A 20,078-nucleotide genomic window follows, 5' to 3' on the forward strand; every position below is an offset into this window, starting at 1 on the left:
GTGGAGGTCCCAGGCCTGCCAAAGGGAGTCCTGGCCACTGTCCTTCTCTGGTTCCTATTGAGATGTCCACTGTCACAGTCCCATGGTCCTTTCTGGCTCTGTCCCTGGGCCATGTGGGAGTGGCTGGGACCCATGCACCTGGGCCACTTGCTGGGTACCCAGGGCAGCTCCCCTTGGAAATGTGCCAGCCCCTGCTGACCCCAGGCCTGCCCTCTAACTTCCCCTGGGCTGCAGGGTCTCTCGGGTCCTCTTCCTCTTCCTCAAGGCAGTCCTCCAGCTGCTGCCCGCCCCACCCCAAAGCCAGCGCCGCCGTCCCCAGCTTCTGCCTTGGGCCCTGCAACACCCCCGAGGTCATAGGACAGGGGACTGGGAGAGCATGGGCTGGGTCATTCCTGGGTAAGTCAAGGTCTTGGGGTCATCCCATTGTCGAGGTGCTTCCACAGCCCTGGTGGCCTCTGGGGACAGTTGAACCAGGCAACATTCTGCCTCAGAGGACGGGAGGTGACTCTGTGCAGTCACAGGATTTCCTGGGTTGGTCTCTTCTGGGGTCTCAGCCAAAACAGTGGGTCCCGCCCCCTGATTCACATGTTTGAAGAGTGTCCTGGGGGCCACAGAACCTGGCCCGAGGACAGTGTTCGTCACCCTCAGTGCCCCTAGAAAGAGGTGGGGGAGGAGTTGTGCCCCTCTCCTGCACCTGGCTTCACTGATCTGGCGTCCCTTCCTGACACACCTGCCCAGAGCAGGTCACTGTTGAAAACCCCAAGGGTGGAGCCCACCAGGTCACCAACCAACCTCCCAGGCCAGACCCAGGGAAGAGGTGTTCCAGGCCCTCGAATGCAGACCCGAGAAAGTGCTGTTTCAAGAGTCAGGAAAAAATGGGGACCTCTGTCTTCCCAGGTGTCCACCTCCTAGTGCAGTGGGGCCAAGAGCTCACCTTCCCGCCCTCCCCCACTTAACAACAGTGTTACCTGCAAATAAACAAGTGGATACGTAGGTGAGCTGAATAAATGAGTCAGTCAAGGTGTGTGTGGTGGGAAAAAGGAGGTAAGTTCCCCGGGACAACAAAGACCCTCGTACCAGCCCTGGGACCTCGTCTTTCTCTGGGCTGACCACTGGCCTTCTGTTCTGTACCTTTACGTTTGTAAACTGGTACTTTTCATTTGCCAGTGCCCATACCCGTGGCGGTATCTAGAGTTGGTGTGCTCGAGCCTCACTTCACGCCTTTCTCCACGACCCGTGTGTTTGGACTCTGCCACCTGATTTTGTGGTTTCCATTCACCATGCGTCCCGCCTCCCCTTCCTGTCTTGGGTGGGTTGGTGAGTATTTCAACTCTCTCCCCTCTGTTGGTCTGGAAGCTGTAGGCCCTGGGACACAGACATTTAATGATGAATCTTCACAGTGAAGTTGGAGGTCATTCAGTGCGTCCATCCTCGGCAAGATCAACTTTCCCTGAACTTTCTTGCCTCTCGTCTTTGTTATTGCTTTATAATTTCAGTTCCACCTTATTAACACATTGAATTAGTCACTGTTATTTTCGTAATTGACAGTGATTCAATTCACTATCTAGCTCACCGTTGTTCTTATAGTCTTATCCTCTTTCCCCACGAATTGACTTTCCTCCTGCTGAAATCCACCCTTGGGTCATTTTTTCCAGGGATGGTTTGTGGGAGGAAAACTCTTTCTTAGGGTCTGCTCGTGGGATCGTATCTACGTGATGCCTTTCTTGGGGACAGTTTAGCAGGGTAGAGAACCTGGAAGGCCGGCGGTGTTCAGCTTGGTAGCTTTCCAGGTTCCTCCTTACTTCCCGACGTGCTGCGGTTTCGTCCTGGAGTGTCTGAGAGTGAATCGTCGCTTTGTCACCCTGCGCAGGGGTTGGGGTCTGAAATCCACTTCTCTCTTTCATTCTTGAGAACTGTCCGCTCTTGTCGTTTCGCTGTTCCTTCTGGAGAGTCTCCATCTGCCTGTCACGCCTCGTCATTGTCACTTCTGACCGGTCTGTCCCACCTGCGTAGCTCGGTACCGCATTCTCGGTCCCACCTGACACCTCACTCATTTCCCCTCCAGTGGATGCAGACGCGTGCGTTCTGTCTGCTGTTGCCACTTTCAGTGACCCCACGTCAGCTTGCAGGATTTCCGATGGATTCTTCCCCTCAAACACCTGTTTTTAGTTCTTTAGAGCCACTTGAGGTTTCACAGTTTCTAATGTCTTTGACGAACCTAAACATTTTTATTTAAAAATCATTTGCAGATCCTTTCATTATTTCCGTTGCATCTGGCGTGGTTTCCTAGCCCGCGGTCAAGGTCCTTGATGGTCTTTATCAGCATCAGCTCTGTCCCTGCGTTGGGGGCCAGTTTTCCCCTCGTCCTGAGCAGCCCTTCCTCTCTCCAGTCTCTCTCTCTCCCTCTCTCCAGTTGAGTCGCCTGCTGGCCCTGCCCCAGAATGAGGGGGTCATTTGTGGCTGGCTCAGAGCCCACAGCCCTGGGGGACACTTGGGGACACTGCCTCACTCCTAATATCTGCGACATGAAGATGGTTATCTTGATTTTTATGATGGCTCTATCTTTTGATCTTCTCTTTTAAAAGTTTATCTGTCTTCCCTTCACGGGATGACTTGAAATATGAAATTAAAAATGCCATTTAAAAAAAAAATGCTTTAGATGATTTCTTTTATTGCAAGTCCATTAAAAATAGAAAACCAGTGTCATTCTTCAGTGTTCTGGAATGCAAAGGGCCTGAAGGTCAATGTTTAAAAGCTTAAATGTTCATCAACTCACCCAACTATGAGTTCCGCTGAGCACCCCCCCTCCCGGCCCCACGGGGGGCTCTGCCAGCTGCATACAGGCAGCACATAATAAATGACTGTCCCGTTTAAAAGTCGGAGGTAATAAAGTTTCCCTGCGAGATAGATCGTCTCCGTTTCTCTTGGTTGGAAGCCTCCTTGCTAATGGAAGTTAATTGGGAATTTTTGATAAACCACTTTATTGAATCACAACGTGGACACAGAAGAATGCCGCGTGAGAAGCGTGCAGCGTGACCGTCTTCCAAATGTGGACACGCTCACGTGGCCTCCCGGAGACCAAGGGCAGCCAGGTTGGGGTGCTTGGCCCCACATCAGTCAGGAGACCAGCGTGGGGGAAGGGTTTCCCCGGGTTCCCGGCCCAGAGACAGATGCAGGCAGGGCTCGGGCCAGGTCTCTTGGTCCCATTTCAGGGCCACTAGCTCTGTCCCTGATACAGCTGGGGCAGGGGCTGGAATGGAGGGAGGTGGCGACTGGGAGCAAAGAAAGGAGCAGCTCATGTGAAGTCAGATGGGCCCAGGCGGAAGGGAGCCAGGGACAGGGCGGGCTGGGCAGGAGGGAGTGGGCGGGGGAGCCGGGGCCCAGTACTGGTCTGTCCTCAGGTCAGTGTCGGGATGGTCACCTCACTTCCCCAGGCTGTACCATGTCATGGGTCAGTATTTTTGATTTTTATTGTAGGGCCTCGTTAGTTGCTGAGGCTGGCTTTGAACTCACGATCCTCCTGCCTCGGCCTCCCGAGTTGTTGGGCTTATAAGTGTGCCCCAGCACGCCGGGTTCACAGTCCAGTATTTTTTAAAAAGAAGAATCGGGGCCTCCAGATGGGATTGCTATTTTTCTTTCTTTCTTTCCTTCCTGTTCTGTTTGCTCAGATGACGTCTCCCTATGTTGCCCGGGGCTGGCCCTGAACTCCGGGGCTCCAGTGACTCTCCTGCCTGTCTCTCGAGTGGCTGGGACGAGAGGCCTGCCCACTGTGCTCTGCCAAGGGCTGCCCGTTTTTATTTGGCCTGAAACGTATGTTAAAAGACAGACGCCCCTGGCTGCCACATCATTTCATTTTTTTAAGGACGTCATCACACGCAGCACATTCACACACTGAGGGGAAAAGAGATCTCCTGATCAACTCCAGTCCTTTGAACATCTTGAGTTTACAAAAACAAACCAACCCAAACCCTCCTCACGTTCCTGTTAGTCTTGATTGGACTTGGCCAGGTACGAACTTGTCACTAGCTGGCCCTGGTCTGGGGAGACTCTCAAAGTTCTCCTAGGTCACGGTGCTACCAGCCTTAGCAAGTAAACAAACAAACAAACCAAAAACAGGCCGCTCGCTAGTCCAGATCTGAATCTCAACAATATTTTTTCGGTGTAAGCACTCCAGTTGTGAAGTACACTCCGGGGCCTGGGGCTTATCTGAAGTTCGGGTTTATCTGGCATCTGTGTCTTACCGTCAGCAGCCTGAGGACTGAGCAGAGGGCGCCCAGAGGCCACCCGCCTGCTCACCAGCATGGCCTAGGGGACCCTCCATGTGACTCTGGCTCCCTGTGACCCTCAGCCACCTGCAGCTCCAGCCCCTGAGGCCCGCCAGCCAGTTTCCCAAGGTTCCCAACGCAGCTTGGCAGGCCCTGTATTTATTTATGATTTTAACGAAAGCAAATTAAGATTCGCTGCTCTTGAGGGCGCAACCTGATGGCCCTAGTGACAAGTGGAGGCACCTGGCTCTCTCCGCAGGCGGTTCCTCAGGCGGCCTTCCGTGCCATCACCCCCCTGTGAGGCCAGTGTGCTCCCGGGAGGCCTTGCCAGAGGGGAGCCAGGATCCCTGCCTCCTCGTCACAGGGAAGGAGGGACCACGGAGCCATTCACATGCCACCCCCACAGCAGGCCCTGGGGCGCATGGCCACCCCCTGCAGCAGAGGCTCAGGGGCAGGGATCACGGGGAGAGCGCAGGCTGATCTGTGCAGAACTGGGAGTCCAACCCAGCCCTCCGCCAGCACCCGGGGTGGGTGGGGAGTGTTCAAAGTTGCACCCTGAGATGCAGGGGCTGTCACCCGTTCCCTGGGAGAGGCCACGGGAGGCCACACCAGCTTCCCTGGCTGTGAGTGAAGGGCACTTGGCTGCTCAGGGGAGACAGACCCCAGGGGACAGGTGGAGAGGGGGGCCAGGGGCAGGGTGGCCAGCAGAGGCCAGAGTGGCAGAGCCCAGGAGTGCCTAGGGACTGGGGACCAGCCAGCTCTGCAGGTCAGCTCAGGCTGACCAAAGAGGAGGGTGGCGCGGGGTCCTCTGGCGGTTCTCGGGGGTCCCCAACTTCCCCAGGGCAGGGCCCAAGCCGGCCAGGCAGCCAGTCCTTCCCCCAGCCCTCCTGGGCCGGCTTCGCCTGCAGGAAGCTCCCCTGGCTCCTCCCCCCGGGGGAGGGACGGAGGAGAGGCAGGGCAGCAGGAAGTGACGGGCAGGCGAAGGACAGGAGGCTGAGGTTCATAGGAGGCCTCCCTTGCAGGCTGGAGGAGGAGGCTGGCTGCCCTCCAGGGTGTGCGCGTCGCCCCCTCCAGCCGCCCCCTGTGGTTGGTGGAGGCCCCTCCAAGCCGCCTGACCTAGGGACAAGAGGCGTTCCCAAAGGATGTCCCGTGGATCATGCAGGGTACCTGAGATGAGATTCTGGGGTCAGTGAGTTTGGGAAGCGCTATGTGCGGTCGCCCTGTTGGAGCCTCAGTGCCCCTTAACATATTAAGTGCTTTGAGCAGCCCCGCCCTACTAAGGTTTTGGGGGTGCTGGGGTGGAACTCAGGGCCTCATGCATGCTAGGAAGTGCTCCACCCTGAGCCTCACCCTGAGGCCTTTAAGATTTGTTGAATGTTGAAATGTTGGCCACTGTGTGACCTGGTGTCCTCTTTTCTGTACAACAACGGACCTGTGAACAGCGTGAGATCCACCTTGGAAACGGGCAGGAGAGAGGCATAGCAGCTGGGGGCGGTGGCACACCCAGTAGTCCCCACAACCGGGGAGGCTGAGGCAGGAGGACGGAGTTCCAGGCCAGCCTCAGCAACTTGGTAAGACCCTAAGCAACTCAGCAAGACCCTGTCTCTAAATAAAATACAAAGACGGGCTGGGATGTGGCTCAGTCGCTAGGTGCCCCTGGGTTCAATCCCCAGCACCAAAAGTAAATCAATAGTGAAAAAATGAAACAGAGAAACCATGGGACCTTTTAAAGTAGATTGATGTTGACCTCCAGAGAGAGCGTGTCCAGAGATTAAAAATGACATCTTCCACCGACACATTTATGTTGGCATACACACATACAGGCGTGCCTACGGAGGTTGTGTATCTGATTATTTTTCAGGTTATAAAACCATAATATGTTCACTGCAGAAAACACAAAACCGTAAGGAGGAAAACAAGTCACCCATCAGCCCCCAGTGGACAGGAGCCACCGTGAGCCTTCGAGGGTTGCTTCCCTGTTTTCATTTTATTAGGTTTTAGTTTCTTTTTTTATTTTCTACACAAGTCAAATCCTACGTACATACAGCCCTCAAAGCCCTCATTTTAAAAGTCACAGCGGGGAGCGTTGGCCCACGCCCTCTGATCCCAGCAGCTCAGGAGGCTGAGGCAGGAGGATTGTGAGTTGAAGCCAGCCTCAGCCATCCATTTAGTGAGGCCCTGTCTCTAAATAAATGAATAAATAAAAAGCCAGAGGGCCACAATCCACATCACGTGTCCCATTGAGAGTGACATCTCGGTGGTGTGAGCGCAGGGCTGGCTGGAGTTCTAGGGTGCTCCTGTGCCCTCATTTGACACTCATGCACAGATAGGAGGACCGCGGCAGTGGCCCTAACGTGTCACGGGTGCTTGTTCCGCCATCCCTGGCCCTGCGAGCCGGCCTGGGGACGCCGTGCCCACTCCTTGGTGGCAGGCTGTGATTATTTCCTTATGCAGGCCCTGGGCAGCGGCCTCCCTCCCACAGTGTGTCCCTCCCCTCCACCCAGGTGACTCCTGCAGGGGGGGGACTCCAGCTGAGACCCCACCTGCCCCCCCCCAGAGCTCTGGGGCCTCCATCCTCCGGCCTCTCCCTCTGCCAAAGGTGCCACCTGCCACCTGCTGTTCCCGCCCAGTCCTGAGTCTCCCCTGACACTCGCCCCCTCGGCCCCCAGAGGCAGCCACTCCCCGCCTGGAGGTTTGGTTTCTCTGAGGTGCTCCTACCGCCCCAGCCTCCACAGGTTGGAGCCGCTCCTCTTCCGGCCTGAGGCGCTGCATGGGACACCAGCCCCACCTCGCCCCTCCAGAGCCCTTCCCTGACTTCCTCTGCTAGAATAAGAAGCCCAGTCTGCCGCGTCTGCACGGCCTGGTCCCCACGACCCACACCTTTTCTGGGCTCTGCCCCCGGCAGCTCCTTGCCCAGGAAGAAGGGGCCTGGTCCCTGCTCCGCTCACTCTTCCTCCCACGGGGCCTTTGCACGGGCTGTTTTCTGATTCAGTCTCTTCCTGGTTAATCCCTGTCATCCTGTGGTCTCGGCCCAGGTGAGGGTCCCAGGTGTCCCTCTCCTTCTTCACTTGGCCACCACTGTCACTGCACCCGCCTTGTGTGGCTATTTGATCACTGTCTTCCCTCCCAGAGAGAACTGCTTTTCCCCAGGGCCCGTATGGGGCAATATATGGAGATATTTGAAAAACACAGGTTGAATCAGCAAATTGAAAAGTGAATTACGAAGCATGTGGGCATTTTAAATGCTCTTGAGAAATCTCTCCAGCGAGCCTTCTGGGAAGGTGGCAGCAGATCACACCCCTGCCTGCAATGGCTGTGAGTGTGCCTGTGTGGCCACGCCCTACCGTAAACCCACCCAGGCAGCAAGGCCTCCATCAACAGGTCCAAGCCCCGGGGACAGCTCCCCAGTCCCAGAAGAGTCAGCGGCCAGGCTGCTGAGCCCAGGGGGCCCCAGGGCAGCCGAGCAGAGCCAGAGGGGCAAAGGCCCAGGCCTCTCCACCAAGACAGGGACGGCCCAGCTGCCCTGTGGAGCCTGCTCAATCCCCGGGCCTGGAAACCTGGGGGTGGGCAGGGATGGACCAGAAAGAGGCTGACAGGCGGGAGAGCAGAACAGGCAGGTGGAGGTGGCGGGGCTCAGCCAGGGACCATGTGAGGGCTGAGGCATGGGGACAGCTCGCACCTGGGACCAGGACTGCTGGACTGGAGCTCTTGCTTGGGCAGGTAGCGTCCAAGGTGTCCCGATGGCCACGGTTTCCTGGCCTCTGTAGCCCCCTCCTGACCAACCAGGACCTGATGTTGGGGGGCGGTAACTTCCAGATCAGTGCCTGGCTTGGATGTGGTCTGCCCCCAGGCTCACATGCTGGAACTTTGGTTTCCGTGTGGTGACAGGGGGAGATGGTGGCTGAGGGTGGGCTCCGGGGGCTGATTTTCCACACGGCCACAGCCCCACCTAGGGGGTTTAGGGTTCGACCAACAGAAGAGGCAGAGCTGCTTCCAATGCTAAGAACCGGGTGCGGCCTCTGCCTTGCTCTCTGGGACCCTTGAGTTGTCCAGCACACGGCTGCCCCGAGACCCCTGCGCCCCGGGGACGCCAAGGCGCCAGGAAGTGTGCTCGCTATCCATTGCTGCACAACAAACCCCACACTGTGTTTAAAACAACACCCAGGTGTGGTCTCAGCGCTCCTGTGGGTCCCGGTGTCCAGGAGAGTCCTGGTCCTGCCTCTCCCCAGAGGAAGAGCTGCTCTAAGTCCCTGTGGCTCAGGGTGGAGTTCTGTCTTTGGAGGCCATTAGACCAAGGGCCTGGGGTTTTAGCCAGCTGGATGCCAGCTCCCTGCCATGTGGGATTCCCCGCATGCAACCGGGGACCTGCTGGAATGGAGAGTTTCTTACACCTGATGGTCTTAGTTTTGCCTGGCTGTGAACAGTGGGCCTGAGACTGGCTAATCTGTAAGGAAAGGAGGTTTTGGCTCATAATTCTGGTGGCTGGAAATGGGGAGAGTCTCTGGCAGGGTCACAACATGGTGCACAAGCATCAGGTACCACAGAAGCAAAAGAGCCAACCAAGAAGACAAACTTATCATCATTATTTTTGCAGTGCTGGGGACCAAACACGGCCTCACACATGCTCAGCAAGTGCTCCCGCTATCACACATGGTTATGATGCATCAATAAAATTAATCAAAGCTTTCACGCATCTCAAAACTGCACTTACCTAGAACATCCCTTATCCTTCCTTCAGGTTTCTGGAATGCAGGATCATGTCGGTTATTGGCTGCGCCACATGGCGCTTAAGCATTTTCATTTGGCCTGAGTGGAAATCTGCTGGGTGCTGGGTACAGGGGCAATTGGGGTGTGGGTGTGGATGGTCAGGCCTCCCCTATGCCTCCTCCCTCCCTCAGCCTCTGAGCCTCCTCCGGATGCAGAGGAGGAGGGAGTCCTGGGGATGGGGAGTCTGTCCTGGCTAAGGGGGACAGGTGCTAGAGAAGTCACTGCGCGCATGCGCATCTGCATGCACGTTTCCCACACGCAGGCGGGAAGGACAGGGCTTCTTGGACTAGTAGGAAGGGCAGGGAGCGGGAAGAGGGATGTTTTTGGTGGTGTTAATTATACTGTCAGCTCCCTGAGGGCTTTTGGGACGGCTCACGGAAGGCAGCGCTGCGCCCCTGCTGAGAATTTGCTGGCGCTGTCAGAATCGCCTCCCACCGCAGTTGGCAGGCGTGGACCGTCCTGCCCGCGTGTCCCTGGGGCTCACCAGATACACCGCCCCCAGGCTCCGCCGCGCCCTTCCCTCCGCCGGGAACCGCCGCCTCCCCATCACCTTGGCTACCTGGCAGATTCCTACCCATTCTTTAAAACCTTGGTTTGGCAACACCTCAATGAAACTCTTTCACCACCCTCCAGACAGAATTAATCACTTTCTCCTCTTTACCTTTCAAAAAGCCGTTTTGTGATGGAAAACGTTTATTTTAAAGGATTCAAAGGTAGAGAATTTAGTACGTCGTCACTGCATAAACCACCCGGGTTGTAAAGACACGGGTTTCTAGGTGAGCCAGTCTACAAGGAGACACCGAGCGGCGCACCGTGCCCAGGGCAGAGCCGATGCCCAGCGTTTGTCACATGGATCAGAAACAATAGTTTGACTCAAGCCACCCATTTTACGGATGACAAACTGAGGCCCCAGCTCATCAGAGGAGTGGATGAGGTCTGGCCTTTTGATTATCAGAAAGGTAGCGAGCCACGTACCGGACCTCGCCTGTCCTGCACTGCCCGGGTTCCTAGGTCAGCGTCCCGCCCCGAGCCCCTAGGCTGCGCCCTGCGCACCGCCACCCTCTTCCACCGGGCCCCGCCCCTCCCGGGCTCCGATCGGGAAAGTTGAAAGACTTCGCGGAACCAACCATTGTCGCCAGGGGGGTGTGGCGGGGGCCAGGAGCAGCGGGCGCGGGGGCCCGCATCCGCCATCCCCACCCTGGGACGGAGCTGCTTCGGGGCTGTAGAGACCCGCGCCAGCAGGACCTCGCCCGGGATTGGCCCCTCGGGCCCGGCGTTGCCCTGAGCGGGCCTGTCCCTGCCGCCAGGTGCAGCAGCCCGCGCGCTGGGGCGCAGGGAAGGGCGCGGCGCGCACCTCGGCGGGGCGGGGCGGGACCGAGGCGGGGCCGCCGTCCTCCCGCCCTCCTCCCTCCCACTCCCGGCCCTGGATTAGCGACCTGGGAGCCCGAGCCCCGCGGCCTGGCGGTCACACTTTCCTGGGAGCGGCGGCCACCGCGGCACCATGAAGAAGTCGTACTCAGGTGGGCGCCGCGCCCGGCGTGGGGAGGGTCGGTGTCCCGGACGAGCCCTTCTTGCCTGAGCGCCGGCGGCCCGAGCGATCGCGGCCACCTGGGAGCTGAGCAGTTTCCCACCGCGGAGCCCCAGCAGGTCGATTTACTCCAGGACAGGCTTCGGCGCCGGGCTAGGTTACAGCAGCCACCTCCCCGATCAGGATCGGGGACGCCCCCGCCCGGTCCACGCACTTGGTTTCCCCTTTGCTCCTAGTGGCCGCTGCTGCGCGCCGACCCCGGACCCCGCGTGTGACGTGGGCGGGTGCCCGAGCCCTCGGACCTCTGCGGCGCTGGTTGGTGCAGCGCCTAACGTTGGTCCTGCCACTGTCCCTCAGCCCCCGCTGGCTCTGGGGTCTGGGCGGCTGCTCTGAGGGACGCTCCCTCCTCCTGGCCGTGCTCGCCCATCCTCTGGACTCGCTCACTTCCAGGCATGTGGGTGGAGGTGCTTTGAGTCCCCGCGTGCATTTCTGTGGAGGGCGAGGGAGTGGGTTGCCTTGCGCTCAGCCTCCTGGGCTGGTGGTCCAGGCCGCAGGGTCCCTTCTTCACCTTAATTCCTGTTGGTCCTCTGCTCCCTCTGCCCAGGGGGACCAAAGCACAGAGCCTGTGCGCGGCAACTCTGGTTGGTTGCCTTTGGGTCTCAGGAAACCGGGAGTGCTGCACCCTAACTCACAGGTAGAGGCAGCCTGAGGGCACTGGGGATCCTTGGTAAGCCTTTCCCCTTCTCCTGCTCCTCAGCCCCATTCCACAGATGGGCCACTGAGGCCACACCTGGCGGTGGAGGGTGTCCTGTCCGGCACAGGCTTGAGGTCTCTGAGCCTAGGGCCTTTTCAGAGGAGGGAGACCAGCGTTTGCTCCCTGTTCCTTAATGTGCTCCCTGCAGATGAAGGACACTCCTGATCCCCACTCTGGTTTTCTTTTTTCCTTGATGACCCAGGTGGTGTCCTGCCAACCCTGAAGCCTTCTGTGTTCCTCACTTAACCTATCTGGACATGGAGCTTTCTGCCAAGCACCCACGAATTAACTTTTATTGATTAAGTCAGAATCATGGGTCTTGGTTGGAACTAAAGAGGTCATTTGGGCCATTCCCTCGGCCTTGGGGTCATTTTCTGTTCCCTCCTGCTTTCCGTATTTGGGAACAAAATGAGCAATAAAGAAGACCTTGTCTCAAAAAGGATCATTCAGAACTTCTCCTAAAATACCCTCCTGGGTCAGCAACTTAGAATGTCCGTGTCCACCTCCTTGTTGCAAACATGGCCCCCAGACACTGAGCACAGCTGTGTCTCGGGAGAGCGGGCGAGTTGACTGACGTCCTGGTGGGGGAGGAGGGGGCTTCTAGGTGGCATATGCTTGGGTTTGGCTGCGGACCTCCCTCCCTCCCCAGCATGCTCCAGATGCCTGGGATGGTGGTGGGCCTGGCCGCGGTGCGCAGCCTTCCCTGGGCTCCTTAGCCTGCCTGGGATGGCCCTTTGCTCTTGCTGGTTGCTCATCTCATCTCCAGCTGGGGGATCCGGCTGGTGGAGGGTGTCCGGGTCCCCTAAGGTCTTGGATCCTTGATCTCCTGCACAGGCTTGAGGTCCCTGCTCCTCTCTCCACCTACCCGCACCTGCCCAGGTAAATTTTCTTTTCAAAAGGTTGAAACTTTCCGCAGTAGTTTATGGGGTGAGTAGGAAGCAGCTCTGAGGCCCTGGTGTTTGCCTTGAGGGGTGGGCCCCCTGGGAGCAAGGTGTGAGGGAGGGTTCCCGCCTGGCAGTGGTCCCGGCTGTGCTGGGTCCCTCTGTGGCAGCTGTTGAGGTGGAGCTGCGGGTGCTGATCAGGGCTGGGGTCTCTTGGCCCCATGCTGAGTGTCCTCGAGGTCTGGAGCCAGCCCTGTCCTGCGTGAGGGCACTGGCTGGAGTCACACTGGCCCTTCAGCAGCCATCGATGCCATGGAATCAAGAATGTTAAAAATCTCCCCAGAGTCTGGAAATCCAAGGGCAACCAGGAAGGCTTTTGTGTTTCCCCTTGGTTGAGGGGGATTATTGCTGTGGACCTATTTCTGGACTTGCAGATACGTGGAAGGGTGACCAGGCTGTCCTCAGTGGTGCCTGTGTGAGCCCCCGTGCGTCTCTGAAGGGTGACCTTCAGGACGATGGGTCTGTGCGCTGCCGTGGAACACGTGTGTGTGCTGGACACATGTGGCCAGGCCAGGAGGGTACAAATAAATGACAAGATGTGGTTCTTGCTTGTGGGAGCTTGCATTGTCACTGGGGAGGCAGGATGTGGGTGAGACACGACTCATGCCGCCCCTGCCTCCCAAGTGCAGCCTCTGAGTGCCAGAGGGCCTTGCAGGAGGGAGGGAGCAGCCGGAGGTGAGCCTGAGCTGGGCTGGAGGAGGGCGGAGGGAGGAGTGTGGAGTATGACAAGGGTCTTTCCAGGTGGGGAGCAAAGCTAAGGCTGTGGGGAAGCCACAGGGCCGGGATCCAGCAGCCCCAGGGTGACTCCAGGCTTTTTCTGAATGCACCTCCCTGTTCCTGCAGGGAGGCTGCTTAGTGGCAGTCTACAGGCAGTGTTGCCCAGTGGTTAGGCGTAGGGGCTCAGAGCCACTGCACTCTTGGGATTAATCCCCGGCGGCCTCATTGCTTTGGGGACGAGTTACTTGATCTCGCGTCTCATTTGCTCATTTGTTAAAAGGGGGACGGTGCTAAGTTGTGAGGGTTCAATGAGCTGATCCACACAAGGGCTGCTCTGTCTCTCCTCCCCGAGCTGGAGTTATCGACAGGAGGAAGGGTGAGGTGTCCGCGGCTTGCCCAGCACAAGGACAACCCTGAGCTTCCCCGCCTCCGGCCCCTCCTGTGGTTTGGAGGCCAGGACTGTGCCCCTCCATGCTGCAGCCAGCGGCAGTCGGCTCCCGTCCCACTATTTGGGGTTGAGTTGGGGACTTCTCCCTGCTTGCTGGGTCCCATGGAGCGTGCTTCTCGGTGTCCCTGGCTACCCTGGGAATCCTCAGGTGGCAGTAGCAGGAGGACTTGCCTGAGACCCATGAGCCACCAGACGGGCGAGAGGGTGTGTGTGCTCACACTTGGGGGTTCTTCTGGGCTCTCCATGGGGCCAGGATGCCCCTGGAGGGAGCAGCCATGCTCTCTGCTGTGATGACACTTCACAGGCCCAGGCAGAAGGGGGCTGCGCCCCAGAGGAAGGGGCTCAGGGCCAAGCTGTCCAGGGGGTGGGGAGCTCCGCCCCAAGGCAGCTCCCTGGTGAGGCGAGCTTCAGGGGACACAGACACAGGCTTCTTCCCCTTCCCCACCGGCCCTTCCGAGGTTCGGCCTGTTTGGGCTGCCTCTTGTCTCCTCTTGCTGGCTCTGGTGCATTCAGGGGACTTGGGTGGAGGCAAAGGGCCGTCCAGGGAGCCAGTCCAGGGCTCTGTTGGGCTGGTGCTGCCCCCAGGTCCCAGGCTAGCCCTCTTCCGGGCCTGCGCGGAGATCGGACACATGCTGGTACCTGGTGGCCTCCCCACACTGCCTGCTCACCCCCGGCCACAGCTACGGGCCAGCCGACAGCTCCTCAGCTTGCCCAGGGGGATTCTAGTAGGGTGAACCTGGCAATGGACTTGGGTTTGAGATGGTTCATCTCCTACCCGGATCCCTGGTGTGAGCAGTTCAAGCCAGGACAGGTGTGGCTTGGTGGCCACATTGGAGCCGTGGTCTGTAGTCCAGGTAGCCATGGGGGCCAACCATGTGCTTGGAGGTCCCGGTGGGTGCCTGCAGAGGACATCTCACCTGAAGAGCCCTGAGGAGGTATCCTGGTCCCCTTCAGAGCCCTCGGGCTGCCCTCCTCTGAGATTGTCCTGCCCCTCCCAGGCCACCCTGAGGGCCCCACGTGGAGGGCTGGAGGAGGCCCTGGCTTCCGCGTGTTTGTCCGTGAGCAGTGTGGCGTGTGCTCTGCAGCTTGCTTAAGATGTACCTGATAAGGGAAGGTTCAGCCCTGGTGCAGGCCCAGTTGAAGAGATTCTGGGTGTATCCAGCTGATTGGGGATGGTGGGGAGAGGGGGGCCAAGGGGGAGGAAGTGGGGAAGGAGGTGACTTGCCGGGTTCCTGTGTCTCTGTTGGGGTTACCTCATGGAAATGTTCAGCTCTTGGCTGTGCCAGGGGATTTGTGGGGGTCGGGGGGGCCATGCCTGGGGAAGAGCCACGCTGAGTGCTTGGTCTTCTAGAGAGACCTCAGACAGAGTCCTGGCCACAACAGCCAGACGTCCCGTGATCCCATCCCACCAAGGAGTCTGCCTTGGGCGCAGAGGGCTGCTGCGGAGCCACTGTGGTGTCAGGCGCCGGCTCGTTGGCAGCCAGGCCTGTGGGGTGCTGAGCTTCCCCGTCGATGGGGGAGTGTCCCCGGCAGGTGGGCTGATGGCTTCTGCCTCTTCCCTGATGGAGAGCTGTGTCTGGGCCCTGGGAACACGGCCAGGAGCCTGGCGCTGGCCAGCCTCATCAGAGCAGCCCTGCTGGACTAGGAGGAGCCCGCCTCCCTGAGGGTCCTGGCCTGCTCCAGCTCTCCATGTGGATTCGGTCCTTCGTCCCAGGAAAGTCTGCTGGGAACTGCTGAGCGCCAGGCCCTCTTCAGCAGCCCCACGCGGCTCTTGGCCCTGGCCCCCAGGGTTGAGTGGACCCTCGGCTCCGAGCCCAGCTTCTCAGTGCCTTATCTCTCTGACCCTAGCCTGGGCCCGGATCCATTTGCAGCCACCACCAAGGGGACTCTGATCGGCTCCCTGGCGTCTTGCTTGACAGTGGCCTCTCGCGGCTCGGCCACAGCTGAGCTTTGTTCCGGGGCCTCATCTGACCCGGTTCTCTGAGGCATGACTGTCGGCAGCCTGGAAACCTGCAGGACAGGGACCGGGAGCCGGGCAGGAGGGAATGGCAAGCGCAGCTTCAGGCCCAGGCTGCCGCCCCCTCTGACAGGCACCCAAGTCACCAGTCCTCCTGGAGCCCCAGCAGCCCGGGGACCCTGCAGTGCTGGGGCTGGGGCTGCAGGGGGCCAGAGGCCACCTCGACCTGGGGGTCTCAGGAGGGTCTGGGGGGGAGAGCCACTCTTCCTGCTGGAGAAGGCCGTTTCTGTCTCTGCCCAGGTGCAGGGCATGGCCATCATCCTGGCTCCTCCCAGGCCTTCCGCGAAGCCCAGGTGGTGGCCAGGACCCTCTGAGGCACTGCACCTGGGCCCTGGGGGGTGGGCCTCAGTGGCCAAGGAAGTCCTTTCGTGCTGTGCCTGGGCACCGGTCCTCACCAGGCCAGGCGAGCTGGGGCAGCGGCTGACATGGAGCCGCGCCGACTGTCTGCCGGGTTGGAGCTGGGCCCCAGGTGCGCACCAGGACGGCCCGGGCCGAGGCCAGCTGGCAGGCGGCCGGCGTGGGCTGCGGGCGCTCAGGTCGGCGCCCGGAGCTTCTCTCACAGCCTCCCCGTAAATCACAGCTGCCCTTTCCATCCAGCCTCAGCTCCCGGCAGGGGGACGGCTGTCATGTAACCCAAGCCACTTGGAAGTGGGTTAGGTCCAGCCCCGGTCAGCGTCCAGCCTGCGAAGGACTCTGCCGACTCAACACAGAGGGATTTGGGGGGTTTGTCGGTGAAACTCACTAATGATTACGTGACTTGGGCTATGTGGCCTGGGGGTCAGACGTGTGTGTGTGTGTGTGTGTGTGTGTGTGTGTGTGTGTGTGTGTGTGGTGGGTGCCACTCAGAGGTGACCCGGTCACACCATCACCACGAGGCCAACAGCAGCTGGCATCGTGGGGCTGGGGCGGAAGAGGTGGTGACTTCTCGCCAGCGCTGGCAGCAGGCTGCCTCGGGGCCAAGGTGTGGCGAACCTGGGCTCCAAGCAGTGAGTCACGCTGGGAGCAGAGCCCTCCTGGTCGCAGGCTCAGTTGGGGCTCACTGCCAGGCCCCGTCCCTTCTGTTGGTTTTTGGTTTCAGGGAAGCTTCCTGAAACGCGGCTGGAGCTGTCTTCCCTGGGCTTTGTTGCCGTGGGCGGCTGTCAATCGGGGCTGTCACTTGTTGCCAAACAATGCAAACAGGAAGCTGAGAGGAAAGTCCAGCCCTCCCTCTGGCTCTCTGCAGCGCCTGACTCCATAGGTGCGCAGGGCTCGTAACCGCCCCAGGCAGCAGGCAGACGCCATATTTCCGAGTTGCGTGCTCCGACAGAAGCAGGGTTGAGTTCTGCTCTTCCCTGGAGGAAGTCAGATCCCGGCACAGCCCAGGACCATCCCACTCCTGGCTCTTCAGAGTGGACGTTCCCTAGTTTACTTGACCTTCCCAGCGGCGGCCCTGATGGGTCTGCAGACCTTGACTGACCTCCCTGAGGGTGCTGCAGAGCTGAGCTGACTGGTGCCTGTCTGGTGCCCTTGGGGCGTGGGCTGGCTGGGTACTGGCTTCCGCCCTGGGGCTGCGTTCTCCAGGTGAATTCTTGTGCCCCTTTGATTTTGGTTCTTTCTCTGTCTTCAGTGACAGAGGTCCCAGCTTGTTGGAAAGATTGTCCCCACGTGCAGCTTCTGATTCCCTGTTGTGACTGGCTGCGGTGCCAAGCCCCACCTGGCTTCCCCTCCCTGGCCCCTGTGGGGGCTCGGGACCCAGGAGGTGCCTCTTTGTGCACTTGGGCCACCTGAATGCCCGGTCTCCTGTTGATCTCATTCTGCTGATCGAGTGCTTTGCAGTCATTTCTTCTGGAAACTTCTGGTTCCTCAGCCAAGAGTAGTGGCTGCCGGGTGACCCTGCACAGGGGTCACTTCGTTCCTCTCTTTCGTCTTCCTCACGTGGTCCTGGCCAGTCCTCCCGGGGCCCCTCTGCACAGCAGTCCCCAGCCTCCCGCTCTCTGTGGCACATCCTGTGTGGTGACCCGAGGACCTCCCTGGGGATGTGGGTGCCTGTGGAGCAGGAGCCCTGGGGGGCTGGTGTGGCTTTCCTGGTGTTGAGGGAGGGCTCCTGCTGGCCATTCTCCATGTCATCTGCGGTTTGCCCCTCTGTCCACTGGCACTGCCCACTCCTGGGCTCCTGGTCCCCCGGGGTGCAGTGTGTTCCTGCGTGTGCCTGGGGTCTACCCAGGAAGCAGAAACGTGCGTGTCTGGAACGGAGGGACCCCACTGCGGGTTCTCGTACCTACAATGCAAGGGCCGAAAAGCCACAGGGGCAGATCCAGGGTGTGTGGGGCTCACCCAGCTCCTAGAGAGACGGACGTGCGGGCTGGGTGCAGCTCCGTGCTAGAGCACCTGGCCAGCTCGCTCGAGGCCCTGGGTTCCATCCCAGCACTGAAAAAAATAAATAAATAAATAAAAAGAAGAATGTGAGTTTTTCGAGTGAGAAAAGAGATAATAGCAAGTTGTGAATTTTACTAGCAGTTTTTTTGTGCGTGGTGCTGGGGATGGAAGCTGGGGCCTCGTGCGTGCTAGGCAAGCCTCCACCACGGAGCGACACCCCAACCCTCAAATTGTAAATGTTAAACAACTTTCAAGAATAATAAGCATCACAGAATCCAGAATAGTATGATCTGTTGTGTCTCCAAAATAGTATTTTTCCTCCCTCTTTTGGCGTTATTTCCACCGATGGCCCCATAATATTCTGTCGTCTTTCCGAGTGATCAAGGTTTGTTTTTTATTGCGGAGGCTGGGATGCCTGAAAGAGTAGAGGCTGACAGAGTCCATGACACTCCTTCCATTTTTTTTTTGCCCTACCCAAGCTTTCTGATAAGTTCTGTTTGATGCGATTCTCGTCTAAAGCCAGCCGTGTGTGGGGCACGATCATCCATCCACGGCGGTGTTGCGTGAGCTCCTGGTGAGAGACATTCTGTTTTTGAATCCTTCGCTTCCAACTGCACCTCCAGCGATTGGAATAATAATTTTCCATAGACTGCTCCCGGCTCCATGCATTTCAAATCCTGCTTCTCCCCACTGCCCACGTTTTTCCGGCGCCAGGCGCTGCAGGACTTGTTCATGGCTGATGGTTTTGGATTCTGCACGGTAGGTGGAATTGGATCCGTCAGTGCAGGGAGTATTCCTGGAATCCATTTCTACCTTGGGCTGCCGAGCAACAGCTGAGCGGCACAGGGAAACCTTTGGGAACTTCATAAATATCGCCCGACTCAAGCCAAGCTCAATCCTTCCAGCTCAGCTTCTCCGGAGCAGGAGTCCCCAGATGCCAGCCATGCCACCTTGCCACCTGACCAGGAGAAAGCGTGGAGGGCAGGGACTCAGACTGGAAATTAACAGCCATCTTCGCCAACTGTAGTTAAGCTGTTTTCCATTGTGCAGGGAAGGGTGTGAGCAAGGTGGAGGCAGCCTAGAGATTAGCAGCAGGGAGCCCCAGATCAGAGGCTCAGAGGGAGGAGGTCTGTCACCAGAGTCCAGGGGCCAGGGTCACCTGGAACTGGAACCCAGGCGGGCCTCTCCTGCAGGAGATGAAGTCGCAGAAGAAGCAAAACCTGCTGCTAGGGACACCTTCCAAGGCAAGGGGGCTGAGGACCCTCCTGCCTCCCTCCTGCCCCCGACCTCTCAGGCCTCTTGCTGGTTGAACGCAGCCCAAAGCCAGCAGACCTGTTGGATCCGGACCCCACAGCCGGCCATCAGCTCCTGTGCCACCCCAAGGAGGGCACAGGAGGGCGAGGCATGGAGGGTGACCAGGCAGGACCGCCAGGCTGTGTGGACAGGAGCTTCCCACTCACAGGGGCTCCGCGGCTGACCCTGCCCGCCTGCTGTTGGAAAGGAGGAGGCCCCTCCTGCAGCCCCTGCCTCTGCCACCTGGGCTCCTCCTCTCCAGCTGCTGCCCTCAACCGGGGGTGCAGTAGTGGACATGGATTCCCACGGTGTGGGCTCAACTGTGTCCCCCAGAGCGCCTGTGCTGAAGCCCCACCTCCCAACAGGACGGCTCGAGATGGGGCTGGTGGGAGGCACTGGTGACCATTTACAATGGGAAGGAGACTCCAGAGGCCTCTCTCCATGGACACAGGCACAGACCAAAGGCCCCCTGAGGATGTGGCAAGGAAGAGAGGCCCCGCCTGGAGCCCACACGACGGCCCGTGGACCCTGGACTTTTGGCCTCCGAAACGTGGGGAGCCACATTTCTGTCGTCCGCGTCCCCAGTCCTGGGTGTTTTGTTACAGCGGCTGGAGTGGACTGGGACGCCCTCGGAGCAGGGGTGTGGCTGTGCCGGGAAGAAGCGAGGGTGAACTGTGGGCACAAGGCAGAGGTTCCTGAAGGTCCCTTCCTGCCACCACAGGATGCATTTGTGGAGCGCCTGCTGCCGTGGGTCGGATCTCAGCGCCTCCCAGAAGCCCAGGTGCTAAAGGCTTGGTGCCCAGCCCCAGGTGCTGTTGGGAGGTGGAACCTCCAGGTGGTGGGGCCTGGAGGGAGGAAGTTAGGCCACTGGGCGTGCCCATGAAGGGGGTATCCGGACCCCAGCCTCTTCCTGTCTGTCCCTGCTTCCTGGCCGCCATGACTCAAGCCCTTTGCTCCACCACACACTCCCCACCGTGGCGCGCTGCCTCGCCA

General features: G+C 59.1%; 1 protein-coding gene across 1 annotated transcript in view; it reads left to right on the plus strand.

Moving 5' to 3' along the window:
• Positions 1–10,522: 10,522 nt before the first annotated feature.
• Septin9 (septin 9) overlaps positions 10,523–20,078 on the plus strand; it is a 144,251-nt gene continuing 134,695 nt past the window's right edge. Inside the window, exon 1 of the mRNA XM_026404735.2 lies at positions 10,523–10,552. Within this exon, the coding sequence (XP_026260520.2) occupies positions 10,534–10,552 (19 nt within the window). The 5' untranslated portion in view covers positions 10,523–10,533. The remainder of the gene's footprint in view (positions 10,553–20,078) is intronic.

The sequence above is a fragment of the Urocitellus parryii genome, chromosome 7 (genome assembly GCF_045843805.1).
Source record: "Urocitellus parryii isolate mUroPar1 chromosome 7, mUroPar1.hap1, whole genome shotgun sequence".
Taxonomy (NCBI): domain Eukaryota; kingdom Metazoa; phylum Chordata; class Mammalia; order Rodentia; family Sciuridae; genus Urocitellus; species Urocitellus parryii.